Genomic DNA, 21,456 nt, shown 5'->3' on the forward strand with positions numbered 1-21,456 from the left:
CATGAAGCCAGGGATTTAATCCTTTCTATTTAGGATGACTTTGCAGCAGTCAATAAATCACACAAAACCTTGTAATGTTACCAAGTTCCTCCCTTTAAAACACAATCAAAAAACCCCCAGGCTCATACCAGTACCTCTTCCCTCTCTGACTCCCACTGAACCTGAAATTATTGTGTATTACTTTACCAGCTTACACCAGTGGCTGATAGTCATCTGTTCTCAGTTGCTTGCTAAGGGGCCACTAATGGAAATTCTTTGGTGATCTGGAAGGTATCTGTACCTGTCTCCTACCAAGCTCCTTGCTGCTAGAGGGACGGACAGCATCTGCTTTCAGCAATATACTACAGAAAAAGAAGGGAAAAGAAATTATTTTTCAAGGCCTGAACTGCCTATTGACAGATCTAACAATTCAAATAAAGAGACCTACATATTTAGAAATTAGCAACCAGTAGTGAAAAGTTGAGTGGAAGTATCCCTAATGAACATGACACATGATCTTCAAAGGTTTATCACTGTATTGAAGTAATAAATTAGCACATATTACCAGGTAGGAAAAACAAATAGATGGTAGCATTTCCAAGAGCATGGCCTTCAGGACTCATTTCCCAAAGAGGTCTATGGGAGCTCTGCAATGGTCTTACCAAAAACATTTTGGTCAATGACGAGTAGTTCTGGAAAGTTCTACCATTAGTAGAGGATAATTGCATCCTGCACACACCTGGGCACGCAGTCACGTGGCAGGGACAGGCTCCTGCAGTTTGGCCCCAAAGGGCCCCTCTGAGCAGCTGCACATCCACATCTGTCCAAACCACCACATTGCCATACCTGGGCCTAACAACACAGCAAAGACTCAGAGCCAGGGTGCCAACAGTGTTTCACACTGTGAGAGACACTGCACCCCTGCAGAGTTCACACAGGGATGCACAGAAAACTGATGTGATGAAAAACAAACCACAGGAGAACAAGATTTAAAAAATGTCCTAAAATGTGCATTTTATTTCATATCATTATACAATGTTTACATACAGGTATACTTTTAAGACTGCTCAAAGAAAGTGTGAAAAAAGTGAGGCAAATATCAGTTTAAAAATTCCTCCCCTACCCCAAATCCCCACAAATAAAATACATTTTAACACAATCTCTTCCAAATTAATGTTTTGTCCTGAATTTATTGAATCTTTCATTTCAACATGAAAAATACAATCGAATGAAAACTCAAGGTGAAATGCTGACCTACACTTCTGTATTGAGTTGCAAGAATAAAATTTAAAACCTTCAGAAGCCTTCACTCGTCTCCACTGCTTATATATCTTCGTTTTACTGAATTAGAAGGCACAGAAAGTCCAAATTCTCACAGACCAGTCAAGTTCTGATAAAAATAAATTACTGTGCTGGACAACTCCTGACTTGTCTGACATCAAACAAAAGACTTCAAGTAGAACCTTTTGTTCAAAATAGCACCATTTCCACCTGATCTCTCTTGAACATGAATCATTCTTCTTGTGTAAAAACTGTAGTTGGCACTTGAGGTGGGACACTTTCTGCCACAGCCAGGATTCTTCAAAGACTAAGCATACCAAATTGCTGAACTCTCTACAAAGTGTAGGTAACATTTTTGTTGGGAAATGGCACGTTTAAACCATAATGTCATGTTGTTTAACCCGCATATGGCTTGCCCATTTTGGTGTTTCCCTGACCCCTGCTCGATAATTTAGCAGATGTTCTTGTGACTGTGGTGAAACTAAAATAAAGACATGTTTATGGGGCTTCACGGCAAGCAGGTGTAAAAATAAACAAACAAATAGTGTGGTTGCCACTAAGAAGGTTTTCACATGTTGTTTAACTCCAGTAAAGTTTGATCCAGCATCTGATGCATATTAAGGTTTTCTTCTTTGGCATGCGCCACTTTCTCTGTTGTGGGATTAGAAAATTACAACATGAATAGCAGTTCTTTGGAGGCACTGAACATGAAGGCATGCAATCATCATTTCTCTCAGAGGGTTTAGAAAGTTAAGAAATGTGCATGCTCATAAATATCAATGTTTCCAGATAACACAACTAGAGAGAATTCCAAATTAATAAAACAAACAGCGTAATGCAAGTTTAGAACTGTTCACAGCTGCATTTGTTAACAAAATGCAGTACCAACAGAGACACAATGCTCTGGAAGCTCTTTGCTTATAAGTATGTGAGATAATAAATGGCCTTTTTTTTTTAAGTAGACAATAAAGAAAATAAGTTCTTTGCAGATACACAATTAATAGTTTCATAGATTTCAAAAACACAAAGAAATAAAAAATTTTAAACTATTTTAGTTTTTGGTTAAGTGACCTTTAAGAAATTTATTTCTTCTAGAAAATAAATTAACTCAAAGTTAGTAGCCTTATGTTGCATGCACACTTTTATAGGACAATCACTTAACACACATAGTTAATACAATAAATGAGCATAATGTTCTGGTGGTGCATCCCACCAGGATGCAGTAATACTAATTTCATACTAGGCAAGCATACCTTTAACTGATTGGGTAATGTCAGATGGAGCTCCCATTCCTTTTTTTTTAATGTCAAATACAAGCCAAACTCATAGTAAGGCAAAATTATCACATCAAAGTCTCCAGACAAAACAGCTGTAGTATCCTTAGTCGGTTTTTAAATACAGAAATATGGATTCTAGTGAATATTTTTCTCTCACTGTGGTAAAAATCTTAGGGCCAATTCATGTTGGATAAACTGAGCGCCTTTCTGCAACACAGGCTGTTACTTTTTGAATACTGTTAGTGAAATGCTGTAGCTCTTTACTTAAGTAGAAAGAAGCTACTGCACAGCAGAAGAGCTTAGTGCTCCTCCAAAATAGGTGTGCAGACACAATGAAAAGCCTCATCCAGAAGAAGCATTTCCATCTTTTCCCAAGAGAATTTCTTTCATTAATTTACCACAGAATTAACAAAAAAAATCAATTTCTAAGTTTCTTGCTTATTTCTACAATTACTGATTCATTCTTAAAGGAAATTTGGAAGAAGGTGGTTTCAAACAAGTTAACAATATAGTCACACTAAAGTTTAATCCTCATTCAATGCCAGCTTTAGTTCATTAGTTAGGCGACTGTTTTGCTCAAGTTGCTGGTAGAGTTGGTCTGTACAGGCAGCAAGCAGGTTAGAAGGGAAAAAAGAGGCAGAATGAAGACAGATTAGACAGAGAAAACAGTTAAATAAGAGTTACTAAAGAAACTGGTCACATGACAGACAGTTCAGTAACAGAGAGAGAAACATTTTACCTCTGTTTCTAGAACTCTAGTAATAGCTACTCCAAGGAACAGCTATTGTACCATATCAAGTACTGGCTAAGAATCCTGTTGTGGGGAACAGCTGTGAGACACAAACTGGAATAGAAATGGAAGAACTGCAGCTATACTCCTAGAAGCACTAAGTCCTACTTTACTCTTCTGTACAGTGCATGAATTTGTTTTATGAGTGCATTTTTCTTTGCAAACTATTTAAATGTGCAGTGGAACCTCATCTGCCAGTAGAGAGAAAGTAATTGCACCACAGCCAGCATAAGCAGCAGCAGGAGAGATGCCAGTAGGCAACTACCACCAGGTCTGGCTCAGCCCATAGTCCTTTCCTAGGAAGTCTGATGGGCTGAAATGTTATTTTTGATAGGTAAATATTACTGGTGTTACTGCAATCCAGACATTTTGATTCCTTTAAGTTGCCAAGTTTTACTTTGTACAAAAACAGACTCACATTTGGTGAAAATGAAAAGGAAGGATGAATACTTTGCTCAAAAACAGCAAACAGAGAGGACAATTTGTGTTGAAACAGAACAGCCACAGCCATGTTGTGACAGCACATTGAGAGCTGCTCTGCAGAGTGAAAAAAATGTTCCACAATGGCTTTTGACTATCTTGTGCTCTCAGATTGTCCATGCTCCTCTCAATAGGCTAACTGCACTCCTGACCTCTTGATCCCAGATTATTCCCCTACAGGAAATGACTGTTTCTGACTCTTTTCCACAAGCTGCCTAACAGCTTCCACAGGAATCCTCTTCCCCTGCAGGCACTGGACACAGCAAAGGCAAAGCTGTGCAGTGAGCTGCACAGCAGGACATGCTTGTATGGTGAGCAACTCCTCCCAGCTTCCTCCCTAGCCCAAACTCCCACAGCCAGCTCAGTAAAGCCAGGGCACATTTCACAGCTCTGATCCTGCAGATCCTCCAGTAACAAATGGATCTTCTCCCTCTCATCATGATAATGTCACATATATGCAGAAAAAGCCATCAAAGCCTTAAAGTAAAATTTCACTTTGTCTAGCAAAGTGTATATAGTTGTTATTCCAAAATGAATCATGTGGACTTACTGTTACCATCCCCACAGAAATCTCCTCTCTGACTGAGGCAGAGATTTACAGAGAGTATTTCTCAATTTCCAAAACAACTAAATCCCCCAGTAAAGCAAGGAAAGCACTTCCCAAGAGTACAGTGAGCCCTTGATTCCCCTTGGGCCATGTGTCCATCTGCTCCAGAGGCAGAGGTTGGCTCTGCAGGAGCCCCAGCAGCCAAGCAGGGACTTCTGGCTCTGTGCAGAGCCAGCAGAGCTCAGCAGAGCCCAGAGCCAGCCCTGCACTCCTGGGAAGAAGCCTCAGGCACAAAACCAGCCAGACATGGCAGGTACAACACCACAACTGAGGGTGACAAGAGTGCTGAACACACCAGAGCAGGGAACCACAACAGCTCCCTGGAGAGGAGATCAGAGCAGCAGGAGCAGCCAGGAATTCTGCATGCAGCTTCCTGGGGTTCTACAATGCACAGCTCATTTCCAGTACTCTGTCCAGCAATCTGTCATCCCTCAGTGCAGAACTGATCATGTATAACTGACACAAAAGGCAAAATTTTAATACTGATGTTTAAAATCACTATGTTAAAAATTGACAGGTTCCTACAATGGATTTTGCTTTTTTTGTTTACTTTTCTTAAGAAACACCTGTATTGCAAGGAATTGAGTGGACAAAAAACTCTGCTTAAACAATGAACTAAAACACAATAGATTAAGAAGCTGGAGTTGCTGTGGCATATTTTACTCTGACTCAGATGACAAGTTACAGTTGACTACAACCCCCTAACTCCTGCATTTGTGAAGTTATTAGCCTCAGTCATTTTACAAATGCTCATCCCCTTATATTTGGTTAACTTTTAAATATCCCATTCTATCTGGTAGAATATCTATTCCATTCTTCACACACAACCACTTACTGTGTCAGCTGAGGAGTAGCAAATTACTAAATTTAATTACTTGAACTGTGTGTGATTGCTGATATATATCCTGTATTTGGGCTTCTGCCTCCAGCCAGCAACATTAGGATGTGCCATAGGTAGAAAACTGGGATATGCAAAAGTTATCCAAGGATGGCAGGCCAGGAAGGCCATGCATCCATTCACAAGCCTTATTGAAAAAACAAGTTTTGAGGAGGGGAGAAAATTTAGTTTAGATTGCACTGTCTTGTAGCTGAACAAGAAAGAGACATTAACTTCTTTCACTGTGATGTAAATAAAGTTAAAATAAGGCTATAAACTCCCTAGTAGCAAATAACAATACAAAAAGAGCACAAGATGTCAGTATTTAAGGCTTCATCCTTAATCAGACAGTCCCAAATCAGCTAAAACCTGAAATCCATGCTGTTCCACTTTGCAGCAGAGTAATTTCATTAATAGCATAATCACTAGAATTTTCCTACTCCAGCTTTGAAACATTTCTCATGAGTCTGCAATTCAAACTCACAAGTCTGAACTAAGCACAAGTAGAAAGCTACTGAAACCCTCCCAATGAGCTTCCAATATTATAATGCCAAATACAAGAAAAATATACTATACAAACCCCAAAATGTTAGCAAGCAACATCTTTGCTGAATAACTGAGGTGTGAAAGAGGGGAAACCTTTTTTTGCAAGACATTTCAAGGAATATTTTTGGGTGAAAAAAAGAATTTAAAGTTTTTGATGCTCTTTAAATCTTTCTCAAATATATAAGTTAATGAACAAACACATTTAAATAAAGATAAGAAGTCTTGAGCATAAAGCTAGGAAAAGATTTCAGGCTTTAAAGTGAAAAATCTGGTTACATCAGGGATGTAACTGCTCCCTCAGCCATGCTCCCATGACCAATGACCCCAAGGAAGTAGTGTCCTTGCAAATTTTGTCCTAACAATAACACTGGAAGAGTTCCTATTACATCTATTTGTCATTTTATCTGCAGCAGAGTTTGAGAAAAACTAAGATAATAACTGGTCAGTTTTCACCCACTGCACTTGCTGGCTTGGCATTATCAACATTCAGGCAAAAGTGTTTTCAGCTAAAAAATGAAAACACCAAAAAATGAAATCCCTAATGGCATAAAAGTGCAAATTTTATTAATAACTTAAATAGTTACTTAAATAAATAAAAGGCAAAGGAATAGCAAAAGGGATACAGCTGGGATATTTATTTTACATTGAGAAATGTAGTTTCTGTACAGCAGAGCACAAACAGAGCATGTTCTGAGACAGGTGATAGAGGAAGAGTCAACTAAGCTAGAAGACAGGACAATGAGCCCATGAAACATCCAAAGCTTGGAAAGATGTTTTATCCAACCCGATGAAGATGTCTTTGGAGAACTGAAGCAAAGAAAATTATCTGCATGAAAAGAAAAAGTGAGATAAGGTAGAAAATGAAAAAAGGTGCAGTAAAGACTTTCAAAAAAGCAGCAATGGCACAGCAGAGCCCAGCATGCTGACTATGCTAGAGAAACAGCACACCATGCTGGGACTGGAATGATACAGTCATGTCCTCATATACCAGTAGACTACAATTTTAAGACTGTTTTCCACTTAGAAATTGAATCCCAAATTGAAGAAATATTGTAATCTCTGTATAAAGAGGAGGAAAAAAAATCCATTTGCTTGATAAGCCACTAAGCAAAACCATATGTTGGGGAGGAATTTTAAAACAAAAAAAATCAAAGCATACGAAGCAGGCAACATGAGACCTCTACTAAAATGTTGGTAGAGAGAAGGAGGAAAGTAATGAACAGACATGGAGACAAAAACAACATGAAGAAAAAACCATTTAAAATACGGGTGCACGCAAAATACTTTTCAAGCTCTAAGACATAAGCAAACCTTATGTCTTGTTGGAAGCATGCCTGGGTTTCCAAGAGGGAATGCTGGGTCTGGACATTGCACCTCCTAAGCACTTGAGAGCCAGAGCTCTTCCCCTCTCCCATGTGCACTGCAGTGTTCATGCATGGGAAGGTGGAGGCGGCACAGCTGACCTCTGTTCAGAGTCCTTGGTACAAGAGTCACTTTGTGTCAAACACTGCACTGAGGAGTCACTCCTTACAGCTGTTGATTCTCCTACTTTCCTGCCACTCTTTATTCTTCTCCTTATGACTAAAGCTGGTATTACCACATTTTTGGTCTATGCAAATAAAATTACTACTGCTATCCAGAAAACACACAGAAGAAACCTACAATTCAATTGTTGCCTTTATGGGTTTAAATGACAACCTATTTTCAATCCATTTTCACACATGTAATTCAGTGATAACAGCTGAAATTTTAAGAGCAGTTATGAAAATTTAGATAAGCACTTTCTACTGTCATTAATAGAGAATATAGCTAAATCTATATTTCTGACATTTTTGCAGGAACTTTGCCAGAGCAAAAACTGTGACAGCAGGCAAAGGAATACACTCTGAATGCAACAGGTACCACAGCAATTTTCTTTGGTAAAACAAACATGATGGGCCTGGTAGATAATGTTTGAACAGAGGTGAACTGAAAGGATAAACACAGAGCTACAAACAAAGGGCAACCACAAGACACAAGGATTGAAGACACAGAATCAAAAAGTAACCACAAGCTTACAAAATCACCATGAGTATTTACCAGGCTTGGCACAACACTCACCCACACTTTGCCAGGGTAAAGCAATTGTTCATGGTATTTTGTACACCTATTCTCTCTAAAGGAAAGCATCTCCCACTACACAGGGAGCATCATTTCACAAGGGCGGTACTGCGCAATCAGTGAGGGCAGGGAAGCAGGAGTGGGCACAGGCTGGCAAGACATTTACATGGAAGTCATATCATTGAGAGCGTGGTCAAGCTCCTCACTGATGGCTTTGTACTTCAGTTTCTGAGCATAGAGCTCATCTGGTGTTCCCCCAGGAAAGGCAGAGGTGTGCAAGGAAGTGAAGCAGGATCATGGGATGGAAGGTGAAGGTGGTGGCATGGGGATACCATCCAGAAGCCGTAGGAAATGGGAAGAGTGCACAGAAAGAAGTGTTGTGACAGACAAAATGAAACAAAATTAGAGAAGAATAAAAGAAAGAAAATAGTGAACAGCTCTTATGCAAGAAAATTGTGAACAGTTTTATGCAACAAGTTCATTAACTGCACTGCAAACGGGGCAACCTGTGATATACAGAAAACCAAGAAAAGAGTACAAAAGAAGCAAAAATCCATGTTTCACTGCCCTGGATTTTTGTTTTAATGCTTTTTTCTTTTAATTAAGAGGGGACACAGGAGCTAGGGAGAAAAGATCAAAAAATGGGGCTCAAGGAGGGTGTTACCATTTTCTAACACTTTTTTTTTTAACCACTCTGGTTTGTGTGATGTCAAACTCAGCTTCTTACAGCAATTTTTGTTCCTTCTAAACACTTATCTTTCTTCTCTGCTTCCTTCCTGAGTCAGGGATCATAAATTTTCAGCAGCTACTTACGCATTTCATCACCTTCATGCAGAATCCAGCCTGCCACGCCATGCAATTTAGCTTCTTCAAATCCTACACTTAGTGTAATGCCTCTAAATAGCAAACTCCATATAACTTCAAATTACAAAGTCCTACTGAATTGTTTTCTCCAGAGGCAGAAAGCACATTCTACTACTCTGCTGCAGTTCTGGCAGATTTATCAAAAGCTTACAAACAAACCCTCTGAAGTTGAATAAGCTGTCCTTCTCATTATGTATACAGTCTATTAGCTTTACCAAAACCCAACAACTGGCCTATATCACAAAATGCCTGCCCCAACCCACACTTAGCACAGCAATAAATTAGGTTAGCTTGCTACATTCCTAACATAATGCAACTCTTCCTCAGCTCTTTACTAAGATGATAATAACACTTGTCATCTGATCATTTACCCTGTAACATTTATTTACTTCCAAATAGAAGAGTATAAAGTAAAAAAATGGAAGGAGTCTTGAGAACATAAGAGAAAAAGCAACAGGCAAGAGCAAAACACTGTTCACCTGAAGCATTTAAGATATCAATACATTTCATTTAGAGAATATTCTGTCTACTCTTTAGGCAGACCCATTTATATAAGCAGAACAAGTCAGCCCTGTAGAAAAAAAAAACCCAACAAAATCCTCACACAAGAGAAGAATAAGAGATATGTAGTTCCACAGTAAGTAGAAAACCAGCCCCACATACCTTCTAGGTCATCAATGCTCTTCTCCAGCTTGGTTACTGACCTCTCAGCAAACTCAGCACGGGTCTCAGCCTGCAGTCAGGACAAATACAGACTACTTTAGGAAACACACACAGTACTTAGGAGTAGAAAATAAATAATTCAAGTGAGGAAAAAAGCACAGTGAGAGAAGGCAAATAATGAGGCTAATATAAACTAATTTCTAGGGGAGATATTTAACAGTAAACTGTTTCCAAAATGGTATATTCATCTTTACAGCATCAAAGTAGTGTTTATACTAAAAGAATCAAAGGTGCATTGGAAGATATGTTGCAAAGAACAGCTCTCATTTTACCTCCTTCAGTTTGTCAGTCAGAACTTTAATCTCCTCTTCATACTTGTCTTCTTTCTGTGAGTACTGTAATCAGAAAGAGGATCACTAGTATTAGATGGCTATTCTAAATATACCCCAAAAACCCCCACATTTGAAACTCTTGTAACAGATTATCTGTACACAATAAATTGTTATAGGTAAAACAAAATTAATTCCACTTGGAAGGCCGTGGTAGTATGGTTGTTACAAGAGCCAAACTTCCCTTGAGTTACATTCCAGTGCTGTATGGTGGGAACTTTGAGAAGAAATTAGTACTGCAGTTTTAAAGAGGAATGTCTTTTGGAGAAATTTAATGTTAGTACACAATGCCATTTTGAGGGACATTCTATAATTGACACTTAATCCTGTCAGAATACTCAACAGAACATGAGGCCAAGTAATACTGACCTATTTGGAACTACAAGATATGCTATGTTCCAGCAGGAGCCAAATAGGAACTGAGCAGTAAATCCAAATGCCTAATGGCAGCAGCCCTGAAGAAATGCTGCAAAGTGATTGGCATACAAAGAAAACCCCATAGGCCAGATGACAATGGAAGGGACACATTCTCACATAAGTCTCTAGCCTACCTTCTCAGCCTGAGCCTCCAGCGACTTCAGGTTGTTGGTCACAGTTTTCAACTCCTCTTCAAGCTCAGCACATTTGCTGTTATTTCGGAGGTAAGGCAGGAAAGGGGAGGATGGAAGATTCAGTCAAGCAAAAGAAACAGGAGAAAATAGGGGGAAAAGATAGAGAAAAATGAAAACAATTACAGGGCAAAAGAACAGCCTCAAAAGCAGCTGATCCATCACAGACTGAAAGCAATTCTTTGTGATGCCAAATACCAGTTCAAGTGCACATTAAGACAATGACCAGACAGAAATTTATCTACAGCTCTTGGCTTACGCAGAAACACTTACAGAGCTTTTACACGTGAGACAGTTCAGCTTCTTTTGGCTGCACAGGAGATCAGTTTTAAAGATAAAAATCAATAAACAAAAAAAGAGACCAAAGAAAACCACCAAAGCGAGATGCAAAGAGAGAGTAAAGAGCATAGCAGGGACTTATTTGTTACTACTGAGTGAGCTAACTGGCTACGGAAGCTGAAACGCTTGGGTTGCAGTTAACCTAAAAACTGTTTATTAGTATCAGTACCTTATCCTCTGCAGCCATTAATGCTTTCAAGGTTTGATCCATTATTCTTAACTGTTCTTCCAGCTGTCGGACTTGGCTGTTAGTGAACACATGAAATGCACAAAAGCCATTCACAAAATCAGTGTGCAGGTACAGCATGCAGTGACAAAACACGCGCACACACATAGGAACACATTTACTTTGGCACCGACCATTTATCTCAACGATTCCAGTAAATGAGCAAAACATAGCTTGGAGCTGAACACACAGTGTGCTGCCAACGTTTCATGCAGTTATAGTTCTCTTCCAGCACCTCACATACATCCCAGGGCAGTTCCATACTTACCTTTCTGATAGCTCAGCACGCTCCTCAGCGCGCTCCAGGTCACTCTCAATGATCACCAGCTTACGAGCCACCTACAAGGACAGGCAAGGGACAGTCAGGGATATTATGCTGCTGCACTGCACCTCACCTGCTTCCATAACCTTCCCCCAAAGCAGGGGGCCAGGTCTCTTCATTTTTTGGTCAACACATGAGTTTTGATTACATGATATCTTCATTACTCATCTGAGACTTAGTTATCTGTCATTTTTCAAGACCTCTCTTTCATTCACCAAAGGGCAACTGAAAAATATTTCTCTCCCTAAGAGCTTAGGGAATACTCTCAAACATTTTAGTGAAAGATCTAAGCTCAGATCTCCTGTCACCTTGTCCCTTGGGGTATCTGAGTGCCTGATTTTCCTTCCACAGCTGTGGAGAGGGGTGTTTGTGATCTTTTGAACTTAGAAGGCAAAAGAGAAAAACAAAAATTACAGGCCCAGCCTCATGGGCTTTGGAAAGAGATGACCTGCACTCAAGAACTGACCTCTTCATACTTGCGGTCAGCCTCTTCAGCAATGTGCTTAGCCTCTTTAAGCTGGATCTCCTGGATTTCCATCTTCTCTTCATCCTTCTGGGCTCTATTCTCAATGACCTTCATTCCTCTGAAAAATGTGAAAAACAGGAAATGCAAGGTTCAGGGCTTGCCAGTTTATCTCCAGCTCTACTACTTGTGGTATGTGACTTTCAGGTGAGTGAAGCACATCAGACAGATGAGTCCTCAAACCATAGATTTAGTCCTGTGCACTTACATTTCAGAAGTTCAAGGAACAAAACATGACTTAGGAAGAAAGAAATAGTGCGATTTGTTTAGCTCGTACTGTAATTCAGCTGTAGAATTCTTTTTCATTTTAAATTGCAGGAAAACCTCCTCTTATAGAAAGGTTAACAAAGGGTGTTGCTTCTAAAGACCTAATAAAACTGAAAACATCTGTGCTTTCACACTCATCAACAGCATGTTAGAACCCTTGCAGGACTGACAATAGTCATGTCTGTGGACCAGACTCCCCTGGGTTTTGCCATGTCAGAGCCCTAGAAGCTCCCTGTGCTCTCTAAAAGCAAATTGAAATCCTTCATAACAAGAAACACTATGTGTTGCACGTGTCTGATATAAAATTATCTTAAATGTTTCAAAACACACTGTGAGTCTCTGGCAAATTTCTTTTCAACAGACTCCATCCTTAGTAAGGTAGAAATGCACATGCAGAATGTGTGGGTTTCTTTCACAATAAAAGGCTCTATCACAGATCTAAAGTACCATTGGAAGAAGATAGAAGATCTTCCAAAGTCACAAAGCTTGAGTTCTTATCTTACACTACAGACTTGTGGAAATGTGAAGGAATTATCAGTCTCTTTCCTTTGCTCACCTTCACATACCAGTCTTGTCAACAGGAGAACCAAAGGCTCTTCCAGTACTTCACTACTCTCCAGGTGAGATTTTCTATCCACAATGAAAGCAAGAACCACCCAACAGCGCAAGAGTATCACAAGGAGCTGACATCCAATCAGGGAAGTCTGGGCTGGGCCAAGCAGTTTTCCCAGGATGTGAATGATACCTCAAAAGACCTACCACACTTAAATCTCATCTCCAGCACTGAAAAAGAATCCAAGCCCAGATATTTAGGACATTTCCACAGACAAGCTGTAACTGAAGTCCATGTACGCAAACGAAGGGCAGATTACACATATTCAGACCTAGGAGTGGTTTCATTTATTTCCCTAACCCACACCCTGGCAATTATGATCTTTGTCATAAGGGTAACAATCCATTCAGGTGTGGCTCCACCCACCTTTCACTCTCATCTGCAGCCTTCTCAGCCTCCTCCAGCTTCTGCAGGGCAGTGGCCAAGCGCTCCTGAGCCCGATCCAACTCTTCCTCAACCAGCTGGATGCGTCTGTTCAGAGAAGCTACTTCACTCTCAGCCTAAGCACAGGAAGAAATAGAAATTAATTCATAGTAAGGCACACATGTTCCCTTGTAAAAGGTTACCCCGTTACCTGCTAGTGCCATTTAACAGCACTTTGTAATTTCTGACTTTGTCCACTAGAAAGTCCATACACAGAGATGTGCATGATTGAATTGTGAAGTTATTGCTTAACAGAGGAAAAAAGTGATTAATGCTTGCTTTCAATGAAGCACATCAAGGACTGTACAATTTGTACTAGAAAGAACTGCACAGGAAGAATTATGCACCATTACCCAAATATTTTCTGTTATTGTATTTGCAGACATTAATTACAGACCATCCCTTTTTTAAATCAAATCAACACAAGCTAATTACTCAATTCTTCTGTTACCCCAATTCATTTATGACCTTTCACCATATTTTACAAGAATTGTCCCAACATTTCCTTGAGTCCTGTAAGAAGGTTCAGTGTAAACATGTAAAAACACACCTGGACCAGCATTTGCAATGAGACAGCTGCCAAAGAGAGAGTTTGAGAACATTTAAAAAGTGCCCCAATACCCCAGAGGTTTTGTTTACAGACAAGCTGTGCAAGAGTTGACAAAAAAGGGACCAGCAAGGACCCTAGTACAGGCAGCAATCCCTTAAAACATCCTTTTTTTTTCCTCCCATAGTTCCATCCTCAATCTTCCCTAAATTTGCCTTTCTTGAATTACCTGTTCACTGAACTTTCTGTACAACACTTGCAACTCATCTATATTACAGCTCCAAACCTACACTTGGCCTAAGTTGCAGAGTAAGTTCTAAAACAGCCTTCTTGTGGTAACCTCATCATTAAACCCATTCTCTTTCAAAACTATATTAAGCACAAAGTATATATAAAAGGGTAACTATTCTAAAAAGTTAATTACTTCAGAGAAAAACACTTAATTAGTACTGAAAACATATCATATATGTTTGCTATATGTGAGGAAGTACACATCTGAATTTCCTATGATGTCTACTTGAGGGGAAAACCAACCCTCTGGCAAAAGGAAATACCAAAAGTATCAGTTTGGTAGTTTTTCTCCTCTAACCAGAGGTAGCTGGATAGAGTTGTCCTAACAAAGAATTTGGTGTTCATAACACAAGAAAGAATAACTTACAGACCAGTCAAATAAAACAACCTTTGACATAAAAGTAAGGATGTCCAGCTAGAATGACTGAAAGTAACACATGAACAGGGAAGCAATTATATCTTTGAACATTAATATGCATTGGCAGTGAACACACAAAACCAGAAGAAGAGACTTCATCCTAAGAGATCCACATTAATCCAAATATAAAACATTTAGCTACATAATCAAGCAGTAGTATCCAAAATCTCTGGTTTTGGACTTCTGGCTTTAAAACACTAAGAATTTGAGCTTTCACATTTAAGAAAGAAAATGACCTTTCATAAAGGCTACCCTAGAGAAATTTGTAATGTTCAAGTTAATTATTATCATGTCAAGACTGCTCATCATGATAAGAACATAAAATGTGCTTCAAAACACAGGGTGACTAAAGTTCAAGTTTTTACTTCCTGCTCCAGTAACTCACTAAGGATTTACCAATCAGCCTTATATGGCCCCAGTTACTCTTCTGCAGAGCAGGACTTCTCTCCTTATATGGCAAGGAAGGAAAAAACCCTAGTGACATTCAGGGCACTCCCACTGCTACCATGCAAACATAACCCATGTTTCTGCCGTGGCACTTACACACCACATATTTTTACAATGACTGATGACATGGATAGGTTACCACTGGGTGCTAATTATCACTATTATATGGGATTCTGTTTTCCAGAAGCAGGAAGAAAAATGCATTTTGAAAAAGTGGTTACCAACAGCCCCTTGAGATGCATGTACTCAAAACAAGATTTTTCTTTAAGGGAATGGCTGTTAATCACAGCCTCGAAACTTTTAGCAATCTGGTATAACAATCAAAAGCTAGAGGCTGTGCTATGTTTTGGCCCCAGCTGTAGCTTTTTTGTTGTGTGCATATTTGTACCTCGCACAGGAAGAAAGAAAGCCTCACCTAGCTGGTCACATGCCATACATGTAAGGCATTACACTGAGGGAAGGAGCAGATTCACACCTCAGCTCGCTTGCTGCAGTGCTCTCACAGCCTCCCTCAGCTCTCACTTCAGAAATACAGCTGCAACAATAAAACCCCTCATCTGTAGCCAGCACTGCAGAAAAAGCACACGTCTACATGTGCCTGGGAGTTCAGTTTTTTCAGCCTTTATTCACCCCAGCACTGACCCCTCCACACAAAAACTTAAATACCATGTAAATGTACTCTGCAGAATTCCACATCATCCACATAAACCAACTCCAGGGAACAGACAAACATTAACCTTTAGGGTCCTAAGCCTTCCTGCAATGTAGCTGAACTCTTAAGGAAGGCTCCACCAGAAGGCTGTAATCACTCCTCCAGCACTATTCCTTCTGCCACAAAAGTTAACAGCAAAACTTTCCTTTTCAATAGAAATTCCTTAATATGCTGGTCAGAAAAATACATGTTACTGAAAGTAGGAATTTTTGTGCCCTTTACTCCACAAAGCCTAGAAAACAAGTACAAGTATTTTTAAAAACAGAAAACCTTATGAAATGACTTATGGCTCTTCGCTGAAAAAATCAGATATGCCAAGTGATCTGCAAGAATGCAATAGTTACACAAGCACAAGTGGCCATATTTTGCTCCAGAAGGAAGATCACCTGCAAGTAATCAGGAGGCTCTTCTTTTGAACTTACTGCCCAGAATGCGTAGAAAGGCCCATATTATAAGGGAATCAAATAATCACCATTCTTTCTATTGCAATAAACTACACAAGAGCTTTGCTCTTTTGCTTTGTTTTTATGCAACCACTGAAGACACTAAAACTGCCTCAAAGAACACTGTACATTTTACAGCAGGAAACATTAAGCTGCTGGAAACTCCCAAAGGTCAGTGATAAGACAAAGAACAGCCCTATCAGGTTTTTTTTATTGAGATTGCCACCCATAATTACATCTCTCTGCTACGTAAGCCTGTGCTGCTCACACCTGATCCTGCCTCTGCCTAAAACCAAGGCTACTGTTCCTTTCCCCTCTTGGCGAGCAGCTGTGATGAACAGCGCACACTAGAGATGTTCAGTGACTGGGGTTGTACGCTCACACTGCCGGGGTGCTGTCAGGTACCATGGACCATCTCAGGTGCACCCCTGCGTACTTCCCAGCAGTCGCCATGCTGACTTCCCACACAGAACAACTCGTCTGCATGGGATAAGAGAACTAGGACTTGTGAGGGGAAACACCCCATAAAACCCAGCTCGTAGCTTAATACAAAACAAGCAATCTCAAACAACTCGGCTAAGTCCGACCTCGTTCCAGCTCGGGGTTTTGCTGTTGCCCAGCACACCTAGCGCTGTCTCCCTGCGCGCCGCACCTGGGCCCAGCCCACGCAGCACTCGGGTTACCGAGCGGGGAGCGCAGCGCTGCGGGCCGAGCCCGCCGCCAGCCCGGCAGGTAACAGCCACCTTGTCGGGCAGGGCGGCGAAGGAAGCGACCTCCCGCTCCGCCGGCCGGAGAGGCAAGCGGGGCAGCCGCGCCCCGGGACCCGCACCCCCAACCCCCGGGCCCGAGCCGGGCCGAGGGGCGGCCCTACCTCCTCCCGCAACGCCCGCTCCTGGTCCACCTCCCGCTGCAGCCGTCCCGCCCGCTCCTCGGCGGCGTCCGCCTGCTCCTGCAGGCTGCGAATCTTCCTGCGCACGGCCTCGAGCGAGCTCATCGCCGCCATGCCCGCACCTCGCCCAGCCCGCGCCGCCTCCCTCCGCAGCCCCGGAAGTCCCCCCGCTCCGCAGCGCTCCGGGGCGGGGCTGCGGCACCGGGCTGGGAGCGGGGCGGGGACGGAGGATGGTCCAGCCGTCCTAGGGATGGGCTGGTCCTGGCCGGGGATCGGCCAGTCCTGAACCGGGATGGGCCGGTCGTGGCAGTCAAGGGGCCGGCTCTGGGCCGATGCGACAGCGGTTGGGGGGGTCGTGGTCGGGGATGGGCCGCTCCTAACCGGGGATGGGCGGGTTCGGCCCGGGCTGGGCCGCTCCTGCCGGGGCTGGGCCGGTCGTGGCCGGGGCTGGGCCGGTCCTGCCGGCAACGCGGCCGTGCCCGGTGGATGTGCCGGGGCAGCAGCGCCGCCTGGCGGCACAGCACGCGAGGTGCCCCGGAGCGGAGCGGAGCCGGGGTCGAGACCCGCCTTTCCCCCCGCACACCGCCCCCACATGAGCGATGCCATAAAATGACATCGAGGAACCCGCCAGATGCTGCTGCACGCGGCCTGGCTCCTGAGACACGGAGAGGGGACAGGGGGCTGCAGCTGCCCCCTCTCAGGCGGGGTGGCTCCCGGGATGTGCCTGGCTTTTGGGAGATGAGTCATACAGGTAAGATTTTCTCGTCCCAGCAAAAGGCGAGTCCATCCCAGCGAGCCGACACTCCCTCCCTGCCTCTGCCTTTTTCCTAAGGCTTGGAACTATCCAAATTAATAAGGTATATACTGGGTCAACTGCAACACCCCAAATATACTCTTCATTGCCAAAAAAAGAAATACATCCAAATATATATCCCTAAACTGTCAGACATATTCCATGCATACAAATAAATAAGACATTTACCTCGATGAAAACAAGCCAGACACTCTCCCACCCTCCACCTGAGGGAAGACTGCAAATAAAATTGCCCTCAACTAGCTTCCAAACACTGTTTTCCAGCAGGGCCAGGTGGCATGGGGATCAGTTAGGAAGATCCTTCGTTTCAGAACGGGAATCTAGTAGCATTTCTCCTGCCTTCATCCAAGGCAAGCTATTTCCAAATAGTCTGCATACTTTTCCATATAAGGAATATCTCCCTTGGATCTATATGCGGCTCCTTTGAACAAGCTAAATAAATGTCCTGCTAGGAAGCTGCCTCTCCTATGGCAGCCTGCACAGAGCAGACATCTGATCCACATTATACACGGATCCCTCTCCTCTGTTCCTTTGAACAGTTCTGTTTGTTAAGTTTTTGGGTTCTCTTTCAAAGCTCTATAACTTAGTTGCCATACTGAAGCTAAACATTTTCTTTCTTTATTCCTTTTAGAAGTAAAATAAGATAAAAGCATGTTGTCTTCCATGTGAAGTTGTTGTTTGTAACATTTCTGTTTCTGAAAGTATCCTTCCGCTCCCTGAAACGCTTGCTTCATTTGTGGCAACTCCTTTTCATTTTGGCTTTGAGGTTGACTTTTAAAGCTGAGCTATAGGAAAAGGAGGGTCACTGCTTTGGAAATACTGTAGTTTCATCTAATCCTGTAATTCAGAGCTGAGATTTACTCAAGGAGAATTGAATTGTCCAACAGCACCAATAGAGACCAAGACCTTAACTGCACAGACTCTTATGGTTCCATGCATGCGATCCATTAAATGCATGTCAGGAACAGACAGGTGGGAGGGGTGAGGGCCTGGGAGAGGCAAAAGCTCTTGCCTTATTACCATATAAAGTGCTGAGCTATATATATCTCCCAGCTTGCTCCCAAGATCCCTGTCCTCTGAACTGCAAAACTAGCAAGTATCATCTTCCGGACAATATTCCGTCACACAGACTGAACTTTTCTTTGACAAGTGAAGCAGTTCCACTGATTCCAAGGTGGGGTGCGGGGGAGCAGGAGAGAAACTTTTATCTCAGGGACCAGTGAGCCAAACCAGTATCTACCAGCAGTTCTAACACATGCATACCTAGGAACAGCTCTCTTGAAATCAGAACTCGCAGCCCTTGCTCTTCTGGATCTCCCTCTCCTGCACCTACTCACTATCAACTCCCTGCTTCTGTTTCACTATCAAGACAGTGTTGTTCCACCCTGAGTTGTTTTACCCATCACCTGAATAGATAAATCACCATTTCTTTACTTTCACATCTAGAGTGGCAAGTACACATAAAAAGCACACGTCAAGTGAGCAGAAACCCAATCAGACGCCTCTGATAGTGTGCAAACCTCATGCAGGGAGGCAGTGCTGTGCTTCCCACCTCCCTGTCCAGGAGGTGCCTGGACCCTGCCTTCAGCAAAGTTTTGCAGCACTGCTGAGTAGGAGTCCAGGCTGTCCTGAGCAGAGGGAGTGTGTGGTTTCTGTGTTGGGCTTGTGGTGAAAGGGATGGGGGTAACTTACATCTGTGGCCTTTTTGTCAGCCAGTTCCAACTTTTCCTGTGCATCTTTAAGGGACTCGGAGTATTTGTCCAGCTCATCCTCAGTGGCCTTCAGCTTCTTTTGTAGAGCCACCAGCTCGTCCTCCAGCTGTGATATGGGTGGAAAGTGGTGGAGAGGGGAGGGCGGGCAGGAAAAGGTGCAGCAGGCAGCGTGATCGTGCAAACGGAGAGGTGTGAGTGCAGAAGAGACAGAAAAGGACAGACAGACAGAGAGAGAAAGAAGGAGAGACAGTTAGATCCTCTTTGCTCGCAGCAAGGGCACGATACCTTGGCAGCATTCTCCTCTGCGGAGAGGAGGCTGTCCTCAGACTTGTGTAGCTCTTCCAGCACTTGGTCCCTTGTATCCTCTGTCCCACGCAATTGCTTTTCCAATTGCACAATGTCATTCTCTAACTAGGTGCACAAGAGGAAATATAACGCACAAATATGTTTTTCCCTTGGCTAGAAAACTGAAACTAATTTATAAATCACTAGTCCTTTCTCCCTCCTCCTTCAGGATCTCCCAGAAACTTGCAATCAATGCATCCCCCTCCCTGAATTGAGAAGCCCCAGGTGCAAAGGAGGGGGGTTGGAGAAGGACAAAAAAGTGGGGCATGTGTCCGGAGAGGGGCGGGAGGGCAGTTCGAATCGGACACATCTGCTGAGTGATGCTGGAGTGGGTGAACACAGCTTTAAACGTCCTTTGCCAAATCCCGCACATCTGCCCAGGGCTAACCAGGCGTTCTGGGCAGCCTCTCTAAGCCGTCCCCCCGTGACAAAGGCACAGAGGCCACGCAGCCGTCCCAGGGCCCTGCTCCCCAGCTGGAATGGTGGGGAAGGGGGAAGGACCTCCTGCCTCGCTCCCGAGAACCTCCAGCGGGCGGCTGCCAGGCTGAAGCTCTGCCTTAGGGAAAGTTCAACCAGTTCTGCAGGGGCGCGGGGGTGGAATATAACAGAGTACGGTGAGGGGGGAAGAAGAGGGGTGGAGGTAAAAAAAGAGAATAGTCTGGAAAGACTGGGGCCCCGGCGCTCGCTGCGCCCGGGCCCTCGGTGCAGACCTGCTTGCTTCTCTCCTCCGCTGCCTTCTTGTCCGCTTCGGCTTGCTCGGCTCTGTCCAAGGCGTTCTCCTTGTCCAGCTTCAGCATCTGCATCTTCTTCTTGATGGCATCCATGGCTGCGGTGGGCTAGGGCGCGTCCCCGCGCGAACTCCTTCCGAAAGAAAAACTTGAAAAGTTGCGGGACAGCCCCGAGTCCGGACGCAGGCCCCCGGGGGAGCGGAGCGGAGCTGCCGGGCGGTGGGGTTGATCCGAGCGGGACGGGGCGCCGGCCGAATGCAAGCGGCGGGCAGCGAGCGCCTCACAGATATGTACTTTCCCAGGGGGCTGACTGCATTCCTCAAGACATCCAATACTTTTTTGGAAAGGGTTTTTTTTTTTTTCCTCCCTCCCTCCTCCTTTCGTCCCTACCCCTTTCCCTCTCTCTCTGCCCCCCGGGTTTTTTTGGGAGGCACAGCTTTCCCATTCGCTGCCGCCTGCCATTTGACCGCAGATATGACTATATATGGGATGCGATGGGCGAGGTAAGGCGGGGGAGCAATTTGTTCCCATTTCCAAATAGGCAGGACGGGACATTTCGCTGCTACTCCTGGGAGGAAAGGAAAAAAAAAAAAAAGCAGCAAGCCGGAGCGCAGGGAGCGGAGGAGACGGGTGCGAAGGCTGCTCGCAGCGAGCAGCGCGTCTGGGTGACACCGGCGCCGTGCTGGAGCCGTCCCCAGCCGTGGAAATCAATCTGTTCTACAGCAGGAGGGTGGCGGAGCCGATCGCATCAGGCGGCAGGGCAAGGCGGGGCTGCGGGGCACGGGGGCTGCAGGACGGGCAGTAAGGGGTTAATGGCATGCACGTACGGAATGAATGCGTTCCGAGACCTTCCCCCGGCAGCCGGAGGAGGAGAGGAGGAGGGGGCACCTCTGCTCAACAGCCAGGCTGCAGCTAATGTGGGCGGCGGGCGCTGCG

The 21,456-nt window shown here is 43.7% G+C and overlaps 1 protein-coding gene across 20 annotated transcripts; it reads right to left on the bottom strand.

Moving 5' to 3' along the window:
- Positions 1–1,016: 1,016 nt before the first annotated feature.
- Positions 1,017–20,866, bottom strand: TPM1 (tropomyosin 1). 20 transcript variants are annotated; one of them, XM_084213555.1, is made up of 10 exons: positions 20,503–20,854; positions 19,733–19,858; positions 19,428–19,553; positions 13,118–13,251; positions 11,815–11,932; positions 11,295–11,365; positions 10,405–10,480; positions 9,797–9,859; positions 9,465–9,534; positions 1,017–1,911 (listed from the first exon to the last, which is right to left on the bottom strand). In XM_084213555.1, the coding sequence occupies exons 1-10, from the start codon at positions 20,614–20,616 to the stop codon at positions 1,829–1,831; spliced, it is 981 nt and encodes a 326-aa protein (XP_084069681.1). In that variant the 5' UTR covers positions 20,617–20,854; the 3' UTR covers positions 1,017–1,828. The 20 variants fall into 20 exon arrangements, 19 of the variants coding, with proteins under 19 accessions (XP_084069681.1, XP_084069689.1, XP_084069690.1 ...); XM_084213547.1 differs by lacking the exons at positions 1,017–1,911; positions 19,733–19,858 and adding exons at positions 6,530–6,663; positions 8,104–8,182 and having other exon boundaries at positions 20,503–20,860; XR_014616454.1 differs by lacking the exons at positions 1,017–1,911; positions 19,733–19,858 and adding exons at positions 6,549–6,663; positions 7,938–8,182 and having other exon boundaries at positions 20,503–20,860.
- Between the last annotated feature and the right edge of the window lie 590 nt (positions 20,867–21,456).

This window comes from Fringilla coelebs (assembly GCF_963513975.1).
Source record: "Fringilla coelebs genome assembly, chromosome: 12".
Classification (NCBI taxonomy): domain Eukaryota; kingdom Metazoa; phylum Chordata; class Aves; order Passeriformes; family Fringillidae; genus Fringilla; species Fringilla coelebs.